The sequence below is a fragment of the Chiloscyllium punctatum genome, chromosome 27 (assembly GCF_047496795.1).
Source record: "Chiloscyllium punctatum isolate Juve2018m chromosome 27, sChiPun1.3, whole genome shotgun sequence".
In the NCBI taxonomy this organism is placed as follows: domain Eukaryota; kingdom Metazoa; phylum Chordata; class Chondrichthyes; order Orectolobiformes; family Hemiscylliidae; genus Chiloscyllium; species Chiloscyllium punctatum.
Genome location: NC_092765.1, coordinates 12,226,645 through 12,241,904, shown reverse-complemented (window position 1 = coordinate 12,241,904; position 15,260 = coordinate 12,226,645). Strand labels below are relative to the sequence as shown.

At 41.6% G+C, this 15,260-nt stretch overlaps 1 protein-coding gene across 2 annotated transcripts; it reads left to right on the top strand.

Moving 5' to 3' along the window:
* The first annotated feature begins 799 nt into the window (after positions 1-799).
* Positions 800-14,934, top strand: dynlt1a (dynein light chain Tctex-type 1a). Of its 2 annotated transcripts, XM_072548096.1 has the most exons (5): positions 800-926; positions 10,019-10,060; positions 10,145-10,268; positions 11,477-11,554; positions 14,720-14,934. In XM_072548096.1, the coding sequence occupies exons 1-5, from the start codon at positions 900-902 to the stop codon at positions 14,788-14,790; spliced, it is 342 nt and encodes a 113-aa protein (XP_072404197.1). In that variant the 5' UTR covers positions 800-899; the 3' UTR covers positions 14,791-14,934. The 2 variants fall into 2 exon arrangements, with proteins under 2 accessions (XP_072404197.1, XP_072404198.1); XM_072548097.1 differs by lacking the exon at positions 10,019-10,060 and having other exon boundaries at positions 837-926.
* The last annotated feature ends 326 nt before the right edge of the window (positions 14,935-15,260 follow it).

The window sequence follows — 15,260 nt, the reverse complement described above, 5'->3', positions numbered from 1 at the left end:
ACTTTCACAGTCATTATTTCTGCCAAAATAGCATTTAATAACAGCACTCACTGAAGAGCAAAGCAGGCCATGCTTCTGAAAGAGATAAACACAGAAATTGCTGGAGAAACCCAGCAAGTTTGCCAGCAACTGAGGACAGAGAAAGTGTCAAATCTGTCAAGACACTTTTTCAGAGCTGTTTCTCTCTTCACAGAAACTTCCAGATCTGCTGAGTTTCTCCAAAACGCTCGTTTTTAAATTTCAGATTTCCACCATCTGCAGTATTCTGAGTTGCTTCTCAAAGTGATGCTGGCTTTCAACTGGCAGGAGGGATAGTTGAAAAAGAAATATAAAGGTGTGCACTTACATCACACGCCAGATGTACCAGGATGTTCTGACGAAGGGCCACCAGACCTGAAGCGTTAACACTATTTCTCTCCCCACCGATGCTGCCAGACCTTGCTGAGTTTCTCCAGCAATTTCTATTCCCAGCATCTGCAATTCTTGTTTCACGGACCCAGAAACTGATTAGAGGTGAAGGTTCCCCAAGTGTCGAAGCGTTTAGCTAAACTTTGATAAAGGCCCTGTCGCTTTTCTTCATTCACGTGACTGTGTGCTAGCTATACTCCTGTGAAATAAAATGTTTTGTCTTCCCGCTGGAAATACCCTGCCCATATGCAATTGGAGATGGTTCATCCAAGAAAGAAAGAGTCAGGCGTACAACCAGGGGAGGGCGATTGGCTCTCCTACTGCTCCAGTAGATTTGCTGGGTACAGTGAGCGGATTAGCTGCCAGGCCGTTGTGTCCCGTGTATTAATGTTTAGGTTTTAATCCCCACCCACAATGCTCCTGCCAAGAGCCGCCTCAATCCCTAGCGATCCGTCTTGTTGTAGTTACAGACACTGGGCTGAGAGAGGAGCATGGATGAGTTTCAGGCGGGAGAGGAGGTAATGCAACGAATCGAAACTAAACATTTCACTCTGGGCTTTTCTTTTTTGGGGCGGGGGGAAAAGCTTGTCTGTTTGACGCGGACGGAAATACCAAACTCCTGTGATCCTGCTGTGCTTAGGGTGGGTGCGATAGTACAGACAAGCCCCATCAATGGGAGCCTCACTCACCGCCTTGGGGTCGGGGGTTGGGTACATCTTATCCCTACCCCACCCCAGCTCCTCGGGGTAAGAGTGGGCCGAGCACTTCCCAGACCTGCGGATGGAGCATTCCCCCCCCCCCGGGCCAATGTAGAGAAATCTACAATAAACCAACACCTCCCCCCAAACCCCATGTCAGCATTGTGACAAACGTTTGCGGCTCATGGTTTTTTTAGTGAAATAGTGGCGTGGGGAAGGGTGGAGAAATGTTAACATTTTCATTATTGATCAGATGTAGTTTTCAAATGAATGCGGCGGGGATGCTGAATGTTTTAGCTTTCACATTTGTGATTCTAAACAAAATACAACCAACCCTTCGACTGGGAAAGTTACTATTGCTTTTCGTGCTTGTCATGAGACATACAAAATGGATACTAAGATACTGGGTGAGAAAGCGAAACAAAGTTTCTGAGAACGAAATCTAGCATGGCTTCATAGGAACAGGTCATCAATTTTCCTTGTGCTCTAAAGAATAGACCTTTCTTGCCTAGACGAGAGTGGCAACTACATCAGGTAAAGTCGCCATAAGGCTGTTGTCGCACTAAAGAGAGATGGGAGGGGGTGCTTTAACCGAAGGGTCACGATGCCTCAGGGTAGGGTAGAGTTGAAGAAGGAGAATCCATCATGGTAACCTCAGGCGATGCGGGAATTTAAAACATTTGGCATCACAAACCAGCTGTCCAGCCAACTGACCACCCACCACGTTACTGTGGGTCAGGAGCTATATATATAAGCCAGACCAGGTAACAGAAACAGATTTCCTCACCTAAAAGATTTTTTTTTAAAACAAACAATTGATAGTGTTTACATGACCACCGTTCGTATAAATTTTGATTCTTTAAATTTAGAAATTTTGATTTTTAAAAAAAAATTTGAACTCAGATTTTACTGTCTGCCACCGTGAGATTCAAATATTTGTTTTCCCAGTTTCTGGATTTGTAGTCCAGTGATATTACCATTACAGCACTGCCACCCCACAAGGCACCATATGGAAGAGTCCAATAAGCATCACCCATAATGATTTTGGGATACGATCTGGAATGAGTAAAACCTGGTCTTCCTCACTGTCTTTACATCTGCATTCATCATATCAACATAATCTATAACTAGTTGCCAACTGTATTTTGAAAATTATAAGCAACTCTTATGAAAAGGAAGTGATTGTAAGACTAAGAAATAGGAACAGCAGCAGGCCATTCAGCCCAAGCCTGGTCTGCCATTCAACAGATCATGGCTGATCAGACACCCCTCACGTCCACTTTCCTGCATTTTCCAATAATCTTTGATTTGCCGACTGATCAAGAATGTACCTTAGCCTTAATCCAAGATGGAAGATGGGAAGAATTTCTGGCTGTAACAGCTGCTCCTTTTGTTTTTGAGGTATTTTAGGTGTTGGAAGTAATTTCCTCAAATTCCAGGGGCAGCAATTACTGTTTCATATGCTGTTGCATTTTTTTTCTCTAAAGTTCCAAAACAATGTCAAAACAACAGCAGTTTTAAAAGAGAGAATAGATAAAGGAAGCACATAATGAGGTCAGTGCAGGAGAGAGGGAGAGAAAGAAACCCACATTGCTAACTGAGAGCAGTGAACCTGTGCAGTTACTGCCTTTGCTGTTGAATTCATGTAGCACTAGACATTGGAGTGCATCTGGGAAAATGCAAAAACAGTGAAATTCACAACTGATCTCTGAGGAACCTGTGTGAGAGAGGTCACAATACAGAAACAGATACATGGATTTTAAGTGTGGCCTTACAACAAGTCTGCAGTAGTGAGTAGAGTGGGTTCTTTCTTGATTAATCAAGAGACATCGCTCAATAAACATGTAAATTTAAAATATAAGTCATAAGTATTAATTTAACCTGGAGCAGTGTTTTGCAATAATAAGAGAGTGCTATTTTCTGGGTCTGTAGATTGAAAGAAGCAGAAATGACCTTTAGTAGAGTGATATGCTCTTCTTGTCGGATGTGGGAGTTTAAGGAGAGTTTACGGGTCACTGAGGCTCATATTTGCAGTAAATGCCATTGGTTGCAAATCCTATCAGGTCAGATCAGAGGCTGTTCAAGACAATGAAGAATTTACAAGAGCAAGGAGATGTGATGGATGGCAGTTATAGGAAGGTTGGGGGTGGGGGGTAAGTCTCAGATACAGTCACAGAGATGGGTTAACTCCAGGAAAGGTAAGAGAGGTAGATATGTAGTGCAGGAACCTTCTGTGGCCATCCCCATTTCAAACAAATATGCTGTTTTGGAAAATGTAGGGGGTGATGGATTCTCAGGGGAATGTAGCACGAACAGCCAAGTTTCTGGTAAGATGACTGGGTCTAATGTAATGAGAGGAATGTCAAATTCCAAGAGATTGATTGTGTTAGGAGACTCTCTAGTCCAAGGTACAGACAGACGTTTCTGTGTCCAGCAGCAAAAAAAAACAGAATGGTGTGGTTGCCTCCCTGGTGCCAGGATCAAGGATGTCTCAGAGAGGGTGCAGAATGTTTTCAAGAGGGAGAGGGGCCAGCAGGAGATCATTGTACACATTGGAAAAAAATGACATAGGAAGGGAAAAGGTTGAGATTCTGAAGGGAGATTAGAGAGAGAGTTAGGCAAGAATTTGAAAAGGAGGTCCTTGAGTAGTAATATCTGGATTACTCCCAGTGCTACAAGCTAATGAGGGCAGGAATAGGAGGACAGAGCAGATGAATGCATGGCTGAGGAGCTGGTGTACAGAAGGATTCACATTTTTGGATCATTGGGGTAGAAGTGAACTGTACAAGAAGGACAGATTGCACCTAAATTGGTAGGGGACTAATGTGGCAGGGAGATTTGCAAGAGCTGCTCAGGAGGATTTAAACTAGCAAGGTGGGTGGGACCAGGGAGGTAGTGAGGAAAGAGATCAATCTGAGACTGGTACAGTTGAGAACAAAAGGCGAGTCAAACAGTCAGGGCAGGCCGGGACAAAGCAGAGAACAAGGTGGGACTGGTAAATTAAACTGCATTTACAGGGGAACCTTGATTATCTAAATACTGATTATCCGAAAATCGGATTATCTGAAGGAGATCTCGAGGTCCCAATGGAAACATTACAAAGACGTGTTTCCAACAGTGATTGCGTCTTTTGTTTACAGTGATTAAACAGGCACCATCTCTAAATGACTGACCTCTCACTCACTCTGTCTCCCTGGAGTTCGACAGAGGGGTGTACCCTAAACCCCCCCATTCCCAGATAATCTCTCCAACATTGTCCTGTACAGGGTATGTGGAACCTGTCAAAAAGTTGCAGTAAAAAGGTAGACGCATGCTATTTGGAGACTTACTACACAAAAGCAGCAGCAGCAGTTTTGTTGTTGATGTCCAGTCTGGCTTCCGCAGAGGGGGTGGGGGGGGGCACGTGGTGTTGGATGGGATTGGGGGCGAGGGACAGGGGCAGGGGCAGATGGGGGTTGGTGTTGGACAGGGTTTGGGGACGGGCGAAGCGGTGGTGTTGGGGGATGGGGGCTCATGCACTGTGCTGCAGTCTCCTGAACGGGGAGCAGACTTTAAAACCTCACCCACCCCCCACCCCCCCCCCCCCCCCCCCCGAGTCGCAGAGGAAAGGCATTTAGTCGATTAGCTGAATAATTGATTATCCAAATGAAATAGTGCCTGCCCATCTTGTTGGGATAATCTAGGTTACCCTGTTTTTCAATGCAAGAGGCCGAACAGGGAGGGCAGATGAACTCAGAGCATGGTTAGGAACATGGGACTGACATATCATAGCAATTACAGAAACTCAGGGATGGACAGGACTAGCAGCTTAATGTTCCAGAATACAAATGCTACAGGAAGGATAGAAAGGAAGGGAAGGGAGGGGAGGGGGATTGGGGTTTTGATAAGGGATAGCATTACAACTGTACTGAAGGAGCATATTTCTGAAAATACATGCAGGGACATTATTTGGATGGAACTGAGAAATAAGAAAGGGATGATAACCTTAATAGGATTGTAATACAGAGCCCCCCCCCCCCCCTCCTCCCCCCCTCCTCCCTTAATAGTCAGAAACAAATTTGTAAGGAGATCTCAGCTATCTGTAAGAATAATAGGGTGGTTATGGTAGAGGATTTTAACTTTCCAAACTTAGACTGGGACTGTCAATGTGTTAAGGGTTTAGATGGAGAGGAATTTGTTAAGTGTGTACAAGAAAATTTTCTGATTTAGGATGTGGATGTACCTATGAGAGAAGGTGCAAAACTTGACCTACTCTTGGGAAATAAGGCAGGGCAGGTGACTGAGGTGTCAGTGGGGAAGCACTTTGGGGTCAGCGACCATAGTTCTATTAGTTTTAAAATAGTGATGGAAAACGATAGACCAGATCAAGGATTTGAAGTTCTAAATTGGATGAAGGCCAATTTTGATGGTATAAGGCAAGAACTTTCAAAAGCTGATTGGGTGCAGATGTTCGCAGGTAAAGGGACAGCTGGAAAATGGGAATCCTTCAGAAATGAGATAACGAGAATCCAGAGAAAGTATATTCCTGTAGGGAAGAAAGGAAAGGCTGGTAGGTATAGGGAATGCTGGATGATTAAAGAAATTGAGGGTTTGGTTAAGAAAAAGGAGGAAGCATAAGAAAGATATAGACTGGATAGATCGAGTAAATCCTGAGAAGAGTATAAAGGCAGTAGGAGTATACTTAAGAGAGAAATCAGGAGGGCAAAAAGGAGACATGAGATAGCTTTGGCAAATAGAATTGAGAATCCAATGGGTTTTTACAAGTACATTAAGAACAAAAGGGTAGCTATGGAGAGAACAGGGCCCCTCAAAGATCAGCAAGGCAGCCTTTGCATGGAGCTGCAGGAGATGGCGGAAATACTAAACAAATATTTTGCATCAGTAATTACTGTGGAAAAGGACTTGGAAGATATAGACTGTAGGGAAATAGATGGTGACATCTTGAGAAATGTCCATATTACAGAGGAGGAAGTGCTGGATGTCTTGAAATGCATAAAAGTGGATAAATCCCCAGGACCTGATCAGGTGTACCCGAGAACTCTGTGGGAAGCTAGAAAAGTGATTGCTGGGCCTCTTGCTGAGATATTTGTATCATCGATAGTCACAGGTGAGGTGCCAGAAGACTGGAGGTTGGTTAACATGGTGCCACTGTTTAAGAAAGGTGGTAAGGACAAGCCAGGGAACTATAGACCAGTGAGCCTGACGTCAGTGGTGGACAAGTTGTTAGAGGGAATCCTGAGGAACAGGATGTACATGTATTTGAAAAGGCAAGGACTGATTTGGGATAATCAACATGGCTTTGTGTGTGGGAAATCATGTCTCATAAACTTGTTTGAATTTTTTTGAAGTAACAAAGATGATGGCAGAGCCGGTAGATGTGATCTATATGGACTTCAGTAAAGTGTTTGACAAGGTTCCCCATGGGAGACTGGTTAGCAAGGTTAGATCTCATGGAATACAGGGAGAACGAGCCCTTTGGATACAAAACTGGCTCAAAAGGTAGAAGACAGAGTGGTGGTGGTGGTGGAGGAGGAGGAGGGTTGTTTTTCAGACTGGAGGCCTGTGACCAGTGGAGTGCCACAAGGATTGGTGCTGGGCCCACTGCTTTTCATCATTTATGTAAATGATTTGGATGTGAGCATAAGAGGTACAGTTAGTAAGTTTGCAGATGACACCAAAATTGGAGGTTTCGTGGACAGCGAAGAGGGTTACCTCAGATTACAATGGGATCTTGATCAGATGAGCCAATGGGCTGAGAAGTGGCAGATGGAGTTTAATTCAGATAAATGTGAAGTATTGCATTTTGGGAAAGCAAATCTTATCAGGACTTATACACTTAATGGCAGGGTCCTAGGGAGTGTTGCTGCAGGTTCATAGCTCCTTGAAAATGCAGTCGCAGGTAGATAGGATAGTGAAGGCAGCTTTTGGTATGCTTTCCTTTATTGGTCAGAGTATTGAGTACTGGACATTAGTTAGGCCACTGTTGGAATATTGTGTGCAATTCTGGACTCCTTCCTATTGGAAAGATGTTGTGAAACTTGAAAGGGTTCAGAAAAGATTTACAAGGATGTTGCCAGGTTTGGAGGATCTGAGCTACAGGGAGAGGCTGAACAGGCTGGAGCTGTTTTCTCTGAAGCATCCGAGGCTGAGGGGTGACCTTATAGAGGCTTATAAAATCATGAGGGGCATGGAAAGGATAAATAGACAAGTCTTTTCCCTGGGGTGGGGGAAGTCCAGACCTAGAGGGCACAGGTTTAGGGTGAGGGGGGAAAAATGAGACACCAAGGGGCAACCTTTTCACACACAGGATGGTACATGTATGGAATGAGCTGCCAGAGGAAGTGGAGGAGGCTAGTACAATTGCAACATATAAAAGGCATCTGGATGGGTACATGAATAGGAAGGGTTTGGAGGGATATGGGCTGGGTACTGGCAGGTGGGATGAGATTGGGTTGGGTTTTCTGGTCGGCTTGGACAGGTTGGACTGAAGGGTCTGCTTCCATGCTATACATCTCTATGACTCTATCCGCAAGGACTCTGCCCCTACAGCTCTGTGGCAACAAAATCCAAAGATCCTCGACCCTCAGAATAAATTCCTCCTTATCTAAGGATGGAGGCAAGAACCTTCATGAGCAGCAGCTCAGAGTTTGGAGAGTGGGAATTCCTACAAATGGGTTGATTAAAATGAGCTGTTGAGGGGGGAAGTGTGGCATGTTATTTTTGTAATGTTGGAGTTGATACAAGGAAACCACATCATGAAAGCAAGAGTATCCATGTTTTTATTAACCTGTTGTTCTTATCAACCTGTTCAGAGACATTCTGACACACCTCTGGCACAGTTGGGATTTGAACTCAGGCCACCTGGTCTAGGGGTGGACACACTAGCAGCGCACCATTAGAGGGACCTCAGGGGTATCTCTGCACTCCTTTTGTGGACATAAAACACCTGCAAAAGACAACTATCTTACTCAGCTCACAAAAGGAGGTAAATGTTGTTACAGCCCAGGTGACACTGTGCTTCAGATAGACATTGGATATTGTGGAGATAACTCCTGGGATGACAGGACTGAAAGATACTTGGAGGCAACAGTATGGAAGGGCTCTGTTCTTGGCAAGTAAGAGAATCCAATGATCATACTTAAATTACACAAAGCTCATGAAGTTCAGTGTACAAACAGAGATCATTTCCCATGTGTTTCTCAAAATGTTTCCTTCTTTCACCTGGCCCTCCCATATTAGAAAAATGCCACAGACTCCTGGGAACATAATACAAGTAGCTTTCTGTTAGAGAATGTTAGACAATTACACATTTATTACCTACACTTTGACTATCCTTCAGTCTTCTTCCATCTTGGACTGACCTTTCCTATCTTCCCCACAAACCAATTATCAGAAAAATTCTCAAATTTCTTTCCAATTTGCAAACTTTGTATCTTTAATCATGCACTTTTTAAGTACTAAAAGTATGAAACTAAGCTAATTTACATTGTATAAGTGATTAACTCATTGGGATTGATGCACAGGCGATGTGGCATGGTGCAAGAACATAAGAGGAATCAGTTACAACAGAAACTAGAGACACTTGCCAACTGTTTTGATGCACATGTTCATTCCACTAGGGAAACAACCGATATCGATTTAAATCATGGTCACTCTCTACAATGCTCAATACTTCACCAGGCAAGGACTGATGTCCCTCCTCATGGTGTTCGCAGACTCTTTCACATTGATCAGTTTTTAGTTTGTGTAAATACAGCTGTAATTCAGTCTTTTAAAAAAAAAGGCATCTCTGCTTTCTCTAGTCAGAACTCAATGGTGGTGGCATTCAGTAAGTGTAACTGACATCGATAAACCAAGGCCACATTAAATAACAGAGCAGTCTCATGGGACCTGATTTCTTTTGTTATTAAAAGGCATTCTTTACAGTGGATGTGAATTTCTAACTTTGAAGTAAACTGTTTATTAACAAAATGAAACTTGGTGAAAAGAAACATGTAGTTTTAAATGAGTCAGTGGCCAGGAATTGGTCCCCATTCTGATTTGATTTATTGTCACATGTACCAAGATACTGTGAAAAGTATTGTTTTGCATGCTATCCAGGCAAATTATAACTTATACAAAGTATATCAGTGTAATAGAACAGAACACAGAATATGGTGTTACAGCAGAGGTGTAGAAGAATGTCAACTCCTTTTGAGAGGTTCGTTCATGTATCTATTGTTACATATAGATAACATTGTGATAACAGAAGAAGCTGTTCTTGAATCTGTTGGTACGTATTTCTTTACATTAGATTCCCTACAGTTTAGAAACAGGCCCTTCAGCCCAACCGGTCCACACCGACGCTCCGAAGAGTAACCCACCCAGACCCCATTTCCCTCCAACGAATGCGATTAACACAATAGGCAATTTAGCATGGCCAGTTCACCTAACCTGCACATCTTTAGACCGTGGGAGGAAACTGGAGCACTCAGAGGAAACCCACACAGACACAAGGAGAATGTGCAAACTGCACACAGGCACCCGAGGCTGGAATCGAACCTGGTACCCTGGTGCTGTGAGGCAGCAGTGCTAACCACTGAGTCACCGTGCAGCCAAGAAACTTAAATATTTAAAGTTTCAGAGTGAGGATTGTTTGTGAATGGAACTACAATTGGGTTTCTTGGAATACGCACACTGTAGTAGTCAGCGAGAATCATTTAGTGAGAGTGGCTGCAGGATTTACTAGAAACCAAGCTGCAATTAAATTGTTAATGTTCCTGAAGCTTGCAAACTGACCAATATCCATTTAAGTGAGCACAACAGTAGATAAGTCCATGTGAGATAATAATTTGATTCTACTGGGAAACAAGATTGTATTAAAATTCATTATACATCAGTTTGGTGCCTCATGTTTCTCTCTTGTCTTCCAGGCAGCTTTTATTGTTGACGATGTAAGCACCATCATTAAAGAAGTGAGTGTATTACACTTTAGTAACATTTTACATGGTGAGCTGATTGATTTTGGTTTGTTGATCTTGTTCCCCTTAACTTTGCAGGCAGTGGAAAATACAATTGGAGGGAATGCCTACCAACACAACAAAGTGAATCAATGGACATCTGCAGTGGTGGAGCAATGTCTCAACCAACTAACCAAATTGGCCAAGCCTTTTAAATACATTGGTGAGCAATTAAATATTTAAACACAGCTCAGTTTTTTATGTGGCAAAAAAATCAAGTCAGTAAACAAAAAGATTACTGATCTTTTGCAATCTAAAAAGATGAGCTAGTCTGATCCTCACATTGGGTGGCACTGCTGTCTGTCAGGGACCTGGGTTCAATTCCCACCTCGGGCAACTGTGTGTGGAGTTTACATATTCTTCTAGTGTCTGCGTGGGTTTCCTTTGGTCGCTCTGGCTTCCCCCCTCAGTCACAAAGATGTGCAGATTAGGTGAATTGGCTATGCTAAATTGCCGATAGTATAGGTGGATTAGTCTGGGGTAAATGTAGGGGAGTGGGTCTGGGTGGGTTGCTCTTCAAAGGGTCGGTGTGGACTTGTTGGGCTGAAGGGCCTGTTTCCACACTGTAGGGAATCTAATTTTAAAAATCTAATTTAAACTATTTGTATTTTGAAATGCTAATGCTTTCATCAAATGTCACCTATAAAATTTTATTCTTTTCAATCTGCAATCCATAAATTCAAATCCAAGTATGGGTAATTAGCTTCCCTTCCCTTCCCTTCAGCAAACATACTTCAGTACAGATTATATGATTAACACAATGTAAAGCAATTTCACTGTGGAAAGTCCCAGTTTTGCAAATGCAAACACTGAGTTGACTATCACAAAATTTCCAACAATCCTTTCAAACAGAATTTAAAAGTGATTGTGGCTCATTGGAGTTGTACATTCAACCGAATTGGACCCCAATTCCACTTTGTGCAGAACTTAAACTGCTAGCTAAAGCTTAAAATATCTCCAGAGAAATCTCTATTATCCGGCATTTAGCTACGCGAATATTGGATTATCCGGCAAGATCGCAAGGTCCCTATGCTTGGCTAAACTATGTTATCCAGCATTCAATTATCCAGAATTCAATTAACCAAACTAAATACTCCCTGCCTTGGATAATCGAGTTTCCTCTGTAGTTATAGCATTTGAGATGTGGAATAGCTTAATCATTCAGTAATTGCAAGATGTTTATAAAGGAGAATACATCTGAAAAATCCTTTTGAAACAAATCAGTCTATCGTAGTCGGTACATATAATCTTGGTAACCAGCAGGGTTTTTTTTGATGAGGTCAGAGCCAAGATAATACTTGCACAATTGCAAAAGACAATGGTTCAGTGCTATTGCCAGACTCAAAACCTTTTTTTCCTTCCCCCTTTCAGTAACCTGTGTTATAATGCAAAAGAATGGAGCAGGCTTGCACACTGCTAGTTCATGCTTCTGGGATAATTCTGTTGATGGTAAGAAAAAAAAAGCAACTTTATTTTGTTTAATCCATTACTAATGGTAGAGCCAGTATATGATTGAAATTAATTGCACATAGGCTGAGCTGAAGGCATAAAATGCATCTCACTGTTCAGTTTCAAATTTATGGAATTTTGTGATGGCTTGTTTGTGCAAAATCCCAAGACCAACTTGTAAAGAATTCTGCTACAACAGTGGTCCTGGATTTTTCAGTTACGACAACAGTGGAACTGCCAGCATTCACAGTCTTTCTGCAAAAGAGATGGTGGCTTAAAGTGTCAATGGATTTGTCAGTTAACTGAGAGAACCCAGTTGCTGCAATGAATCCATCCAACGAACAATGTGCACTGTTGAAATTTCTGCAAACAATCTTTAGAAATCAGTGAATTGATAATTTCCCATTTCAAGGTGCAATGTCCCAAAAAATTAAAAACTAGTTCCAACTCAAGGCAGAATGACAATATAAACAAACTTATGAACAACCTCTCTGACCCTGCAAACAATTTTGAATATCAATTTGCATGATAAATTCTATCCTTAATCTTCTATATTTACTCCAGCATGACCCAATCCTATCAAATACATTTTACAAAGAGCAAAATGATAAAAAGATAATCAGTGCATTATTTGCTATTCAGAAATTCTTGAGATTGTCTGATTTGCTACTTGATGCCATCATTGGTAGTCACACTTGGAGATCCTCTTCACTAGCCATCAGATTAATAATGTTGGGAAAGGTGAGCTCCACATTGTAAGAGAATGCTCAATCTTTATTAGGACAGCATTATTTATGGATAGCAGTGAACATGGTCACAAAATTGTAAAAATCCAAACTACCGCTTTAACTTCTATATACTTTTCCAAAGTTAACATTAGATTCTACTGACACAATCACAAGTTATGAGTTGTCTTCACTGTTGCATGCTTCTTTGAACATGCCAAATTCATAACATTACCAAAGGAGTAATGCTTTCACTCATCTTATTGACAGAATTTAGGTTCAAGGGAGGGTTGCTGAAGAAAGAGACCTTAGAGTGCAGGTTCATAGCTCGAAAGTGGAGTCGCAGGTAGATAGGATATTGAAGGCGTTTGGTATGCGTTCCTTTATTGGTCAGAGTATCGCTTACAAGAGTTGGGAGATCATGTTGCGGCTGTACAGGAAATTGGTTAGGCCACTCAATGGAATATTGCATGCAATTCTGGTCTCCTTCCTATCTGAGAGATGTTGTGAAACTTGAAAGGGTTCAGAAAAGATTTACAAGGATGTTGCCAGGGTTGGAGGATTTGAGCTATAGGGAGAGGCTGAACAGGCTGGGGCTGTTTTCCCTGGAGTGTCAGAGGCTGAGGGGTGACCTGATAAAGATTTATAAAATAGTGAGGGCATGGATAGGATACAGAGACAATCTTTTCCCTGGGATGGGGCAGTCAAGAAATAGAGGGCATAGATTTAGGGCGAGGGGGAAGATATAAAAGAGACCTAAGGGGCAATACTTTCACAGAGGGTGGTAAATGTATGGAATGAGCTGCCAGAGGAAGTGGTGGAGGCGAGTACAACTGCAACATTTAAAAGGCATTTAGATAGGTATATGAATGGGAAGAGTTTGGAGGGATATGGGCCAGGTGCTGGCAGGTGGGACTAGATTGGGTTGTTTCCATGGTGTACACCTCTATAACTAAGTCTAGTACAAGACTATGCTCTCACTGAGCATGACAATTCAGACATTTTTCCTCTAGTTTTATCTAATTTGGCTGAAATTCAATGAAGTATTGATCCACAACAGTCAAAACCTCAAAATGATTCCCAAATGGCCTTTTTTTTTTAAAAAAAGAAAGAGAACCTAGAACGAGTCCAAAATGTTCAACTTTTAATGCTGACTAGTGCCGCATCTTTGGTTGACATGGCACTGTCCAGCAGGGGGCACTTCATTATTAGGAGCGCGAAACCTAATCAACTGGAGTCTCGCCTCCAATATAGCATTATAGGGTGATCTAATCTAAGATGGATATGAAATTTGGCACCTTGTGGTTTATAGCCTGTTTTTGCAGTTTCCTCATCAAATCCAGTAGGAACAGTTTCAGATACCAACTTCGGCACATCATGATAGTTAGCCCGGCATATGCACTCAATACTCAGTTTACTTTTAAATCATAGTATACCAAATTAATTATACAAGATACATTGCCACTCTGAATGTGCCGACAGGACAAAAAAAAAAGACTAGAGTTTATGGTTAGCACACTACTGATGACAAAGAAAGCTGTTTACAAAGACCTGTAAGATTCCTTTCCAGTGTTTTCCCCATTTCCAACAGCAGTTAACATCTGGACGTTGGGATGTGGGGGGGAATGGTGTGCAGCAATGACATTAGCAAGACATGAAACAGCCAATTGCTTTTCCAAACAGTAAATTGAGGTAATAGCACTTAGTCTTTCACTTTTATTTTAAACGGTCAGAGTAAATTAAATGATTGGATTAAGTTAGGAACCAAAAAGGTAAATGTTTTTACATGTGGAACTCGGAGAAATGATATTCGACAAGTATCAAATCAAACTTAAGGGGCAGTGAAGGTGCACAGAAGTAATGACGAATGTAGCACACAAAACCAGTTACACATCATCTTACCAGCTGTAATGCTTTCAAGGGGTTGTACATGACTATTAGCAGAAGAATTAAAAGTTAATCAATGCAGTTGATTTCTATTGTGGTAGGTCCTCTCTGGCTCATCCTCTGGTAAAGCACAGAATCACCTAATAACTTTTGGATTTCTGCTTTGCTCTGCAAAGGTGCAGACTTCAAAGGCTGCTGTCAGTTTCAGTGGAGCAGTGCTGGCAATTGTCAGTTATGGTGTCTTTATCAAAATAAACAAAGGACGCCAGATCTACCACAACTTAACCACCCTCCAAAATGGCCTAGCTACTGTAGCATAAAACCTGCAATAGAAACAGAGCATTGTCAGATCGCCTCACACACTGCAGCAATTCAAGCTCACCATCACCTTCATGGAGAATTGGTAATGAACACTGGCCTTCATGTCTCAAGAATAAGTAGTTTAATAAAAAATTATTCTAAAGGAAATGAACACTACACAGTAAATGTACAATTGTCAAACAATACACTTATCTTACCTGATTTTGTAATTATCACTTATTTTTGTTTTTAGGAAGCTGCACTGTCAGATGGGAGAACAAGACCATGTACTGCATTGTTAGCATCTTTGGCCTTGGTGTTTAGAACTTCAGTTATTGCTGCATTTTGTCTGTAAACCATCTATAAAATCATCTCTTAAGTATTATACCAAAATGCATTACTAAGGGCTGATTTTTGTCATTAACTAATACTGAAATGGCATTTAATAGAATTACAAATGAAAGTTAATGCAATGCAATCTTGATTTGAATTTTAAATTGTTCTAACTCATTTCTGATACATAATATCAGGAAAAGGGTGGCATATTATTTACAGAACTCTGCATATCTGGTGCCCAATTATCATTTCATTATCTCTACCCATTTGCATCATCCAAAAACTAAGCAGCTTGAGGAAACAGCTGTATATTGCTCAGTTTAAGTTTTTATGAAAACGATATACCCAAATAGGAAGTTCTCAGTTTCTTTCCTACACATGAACCATTTATTAGAGTAATGAAATTACAAAAAAAAGTGCAGAATGATCTCTACTTCAGGATACAGACGCTTAGCTAC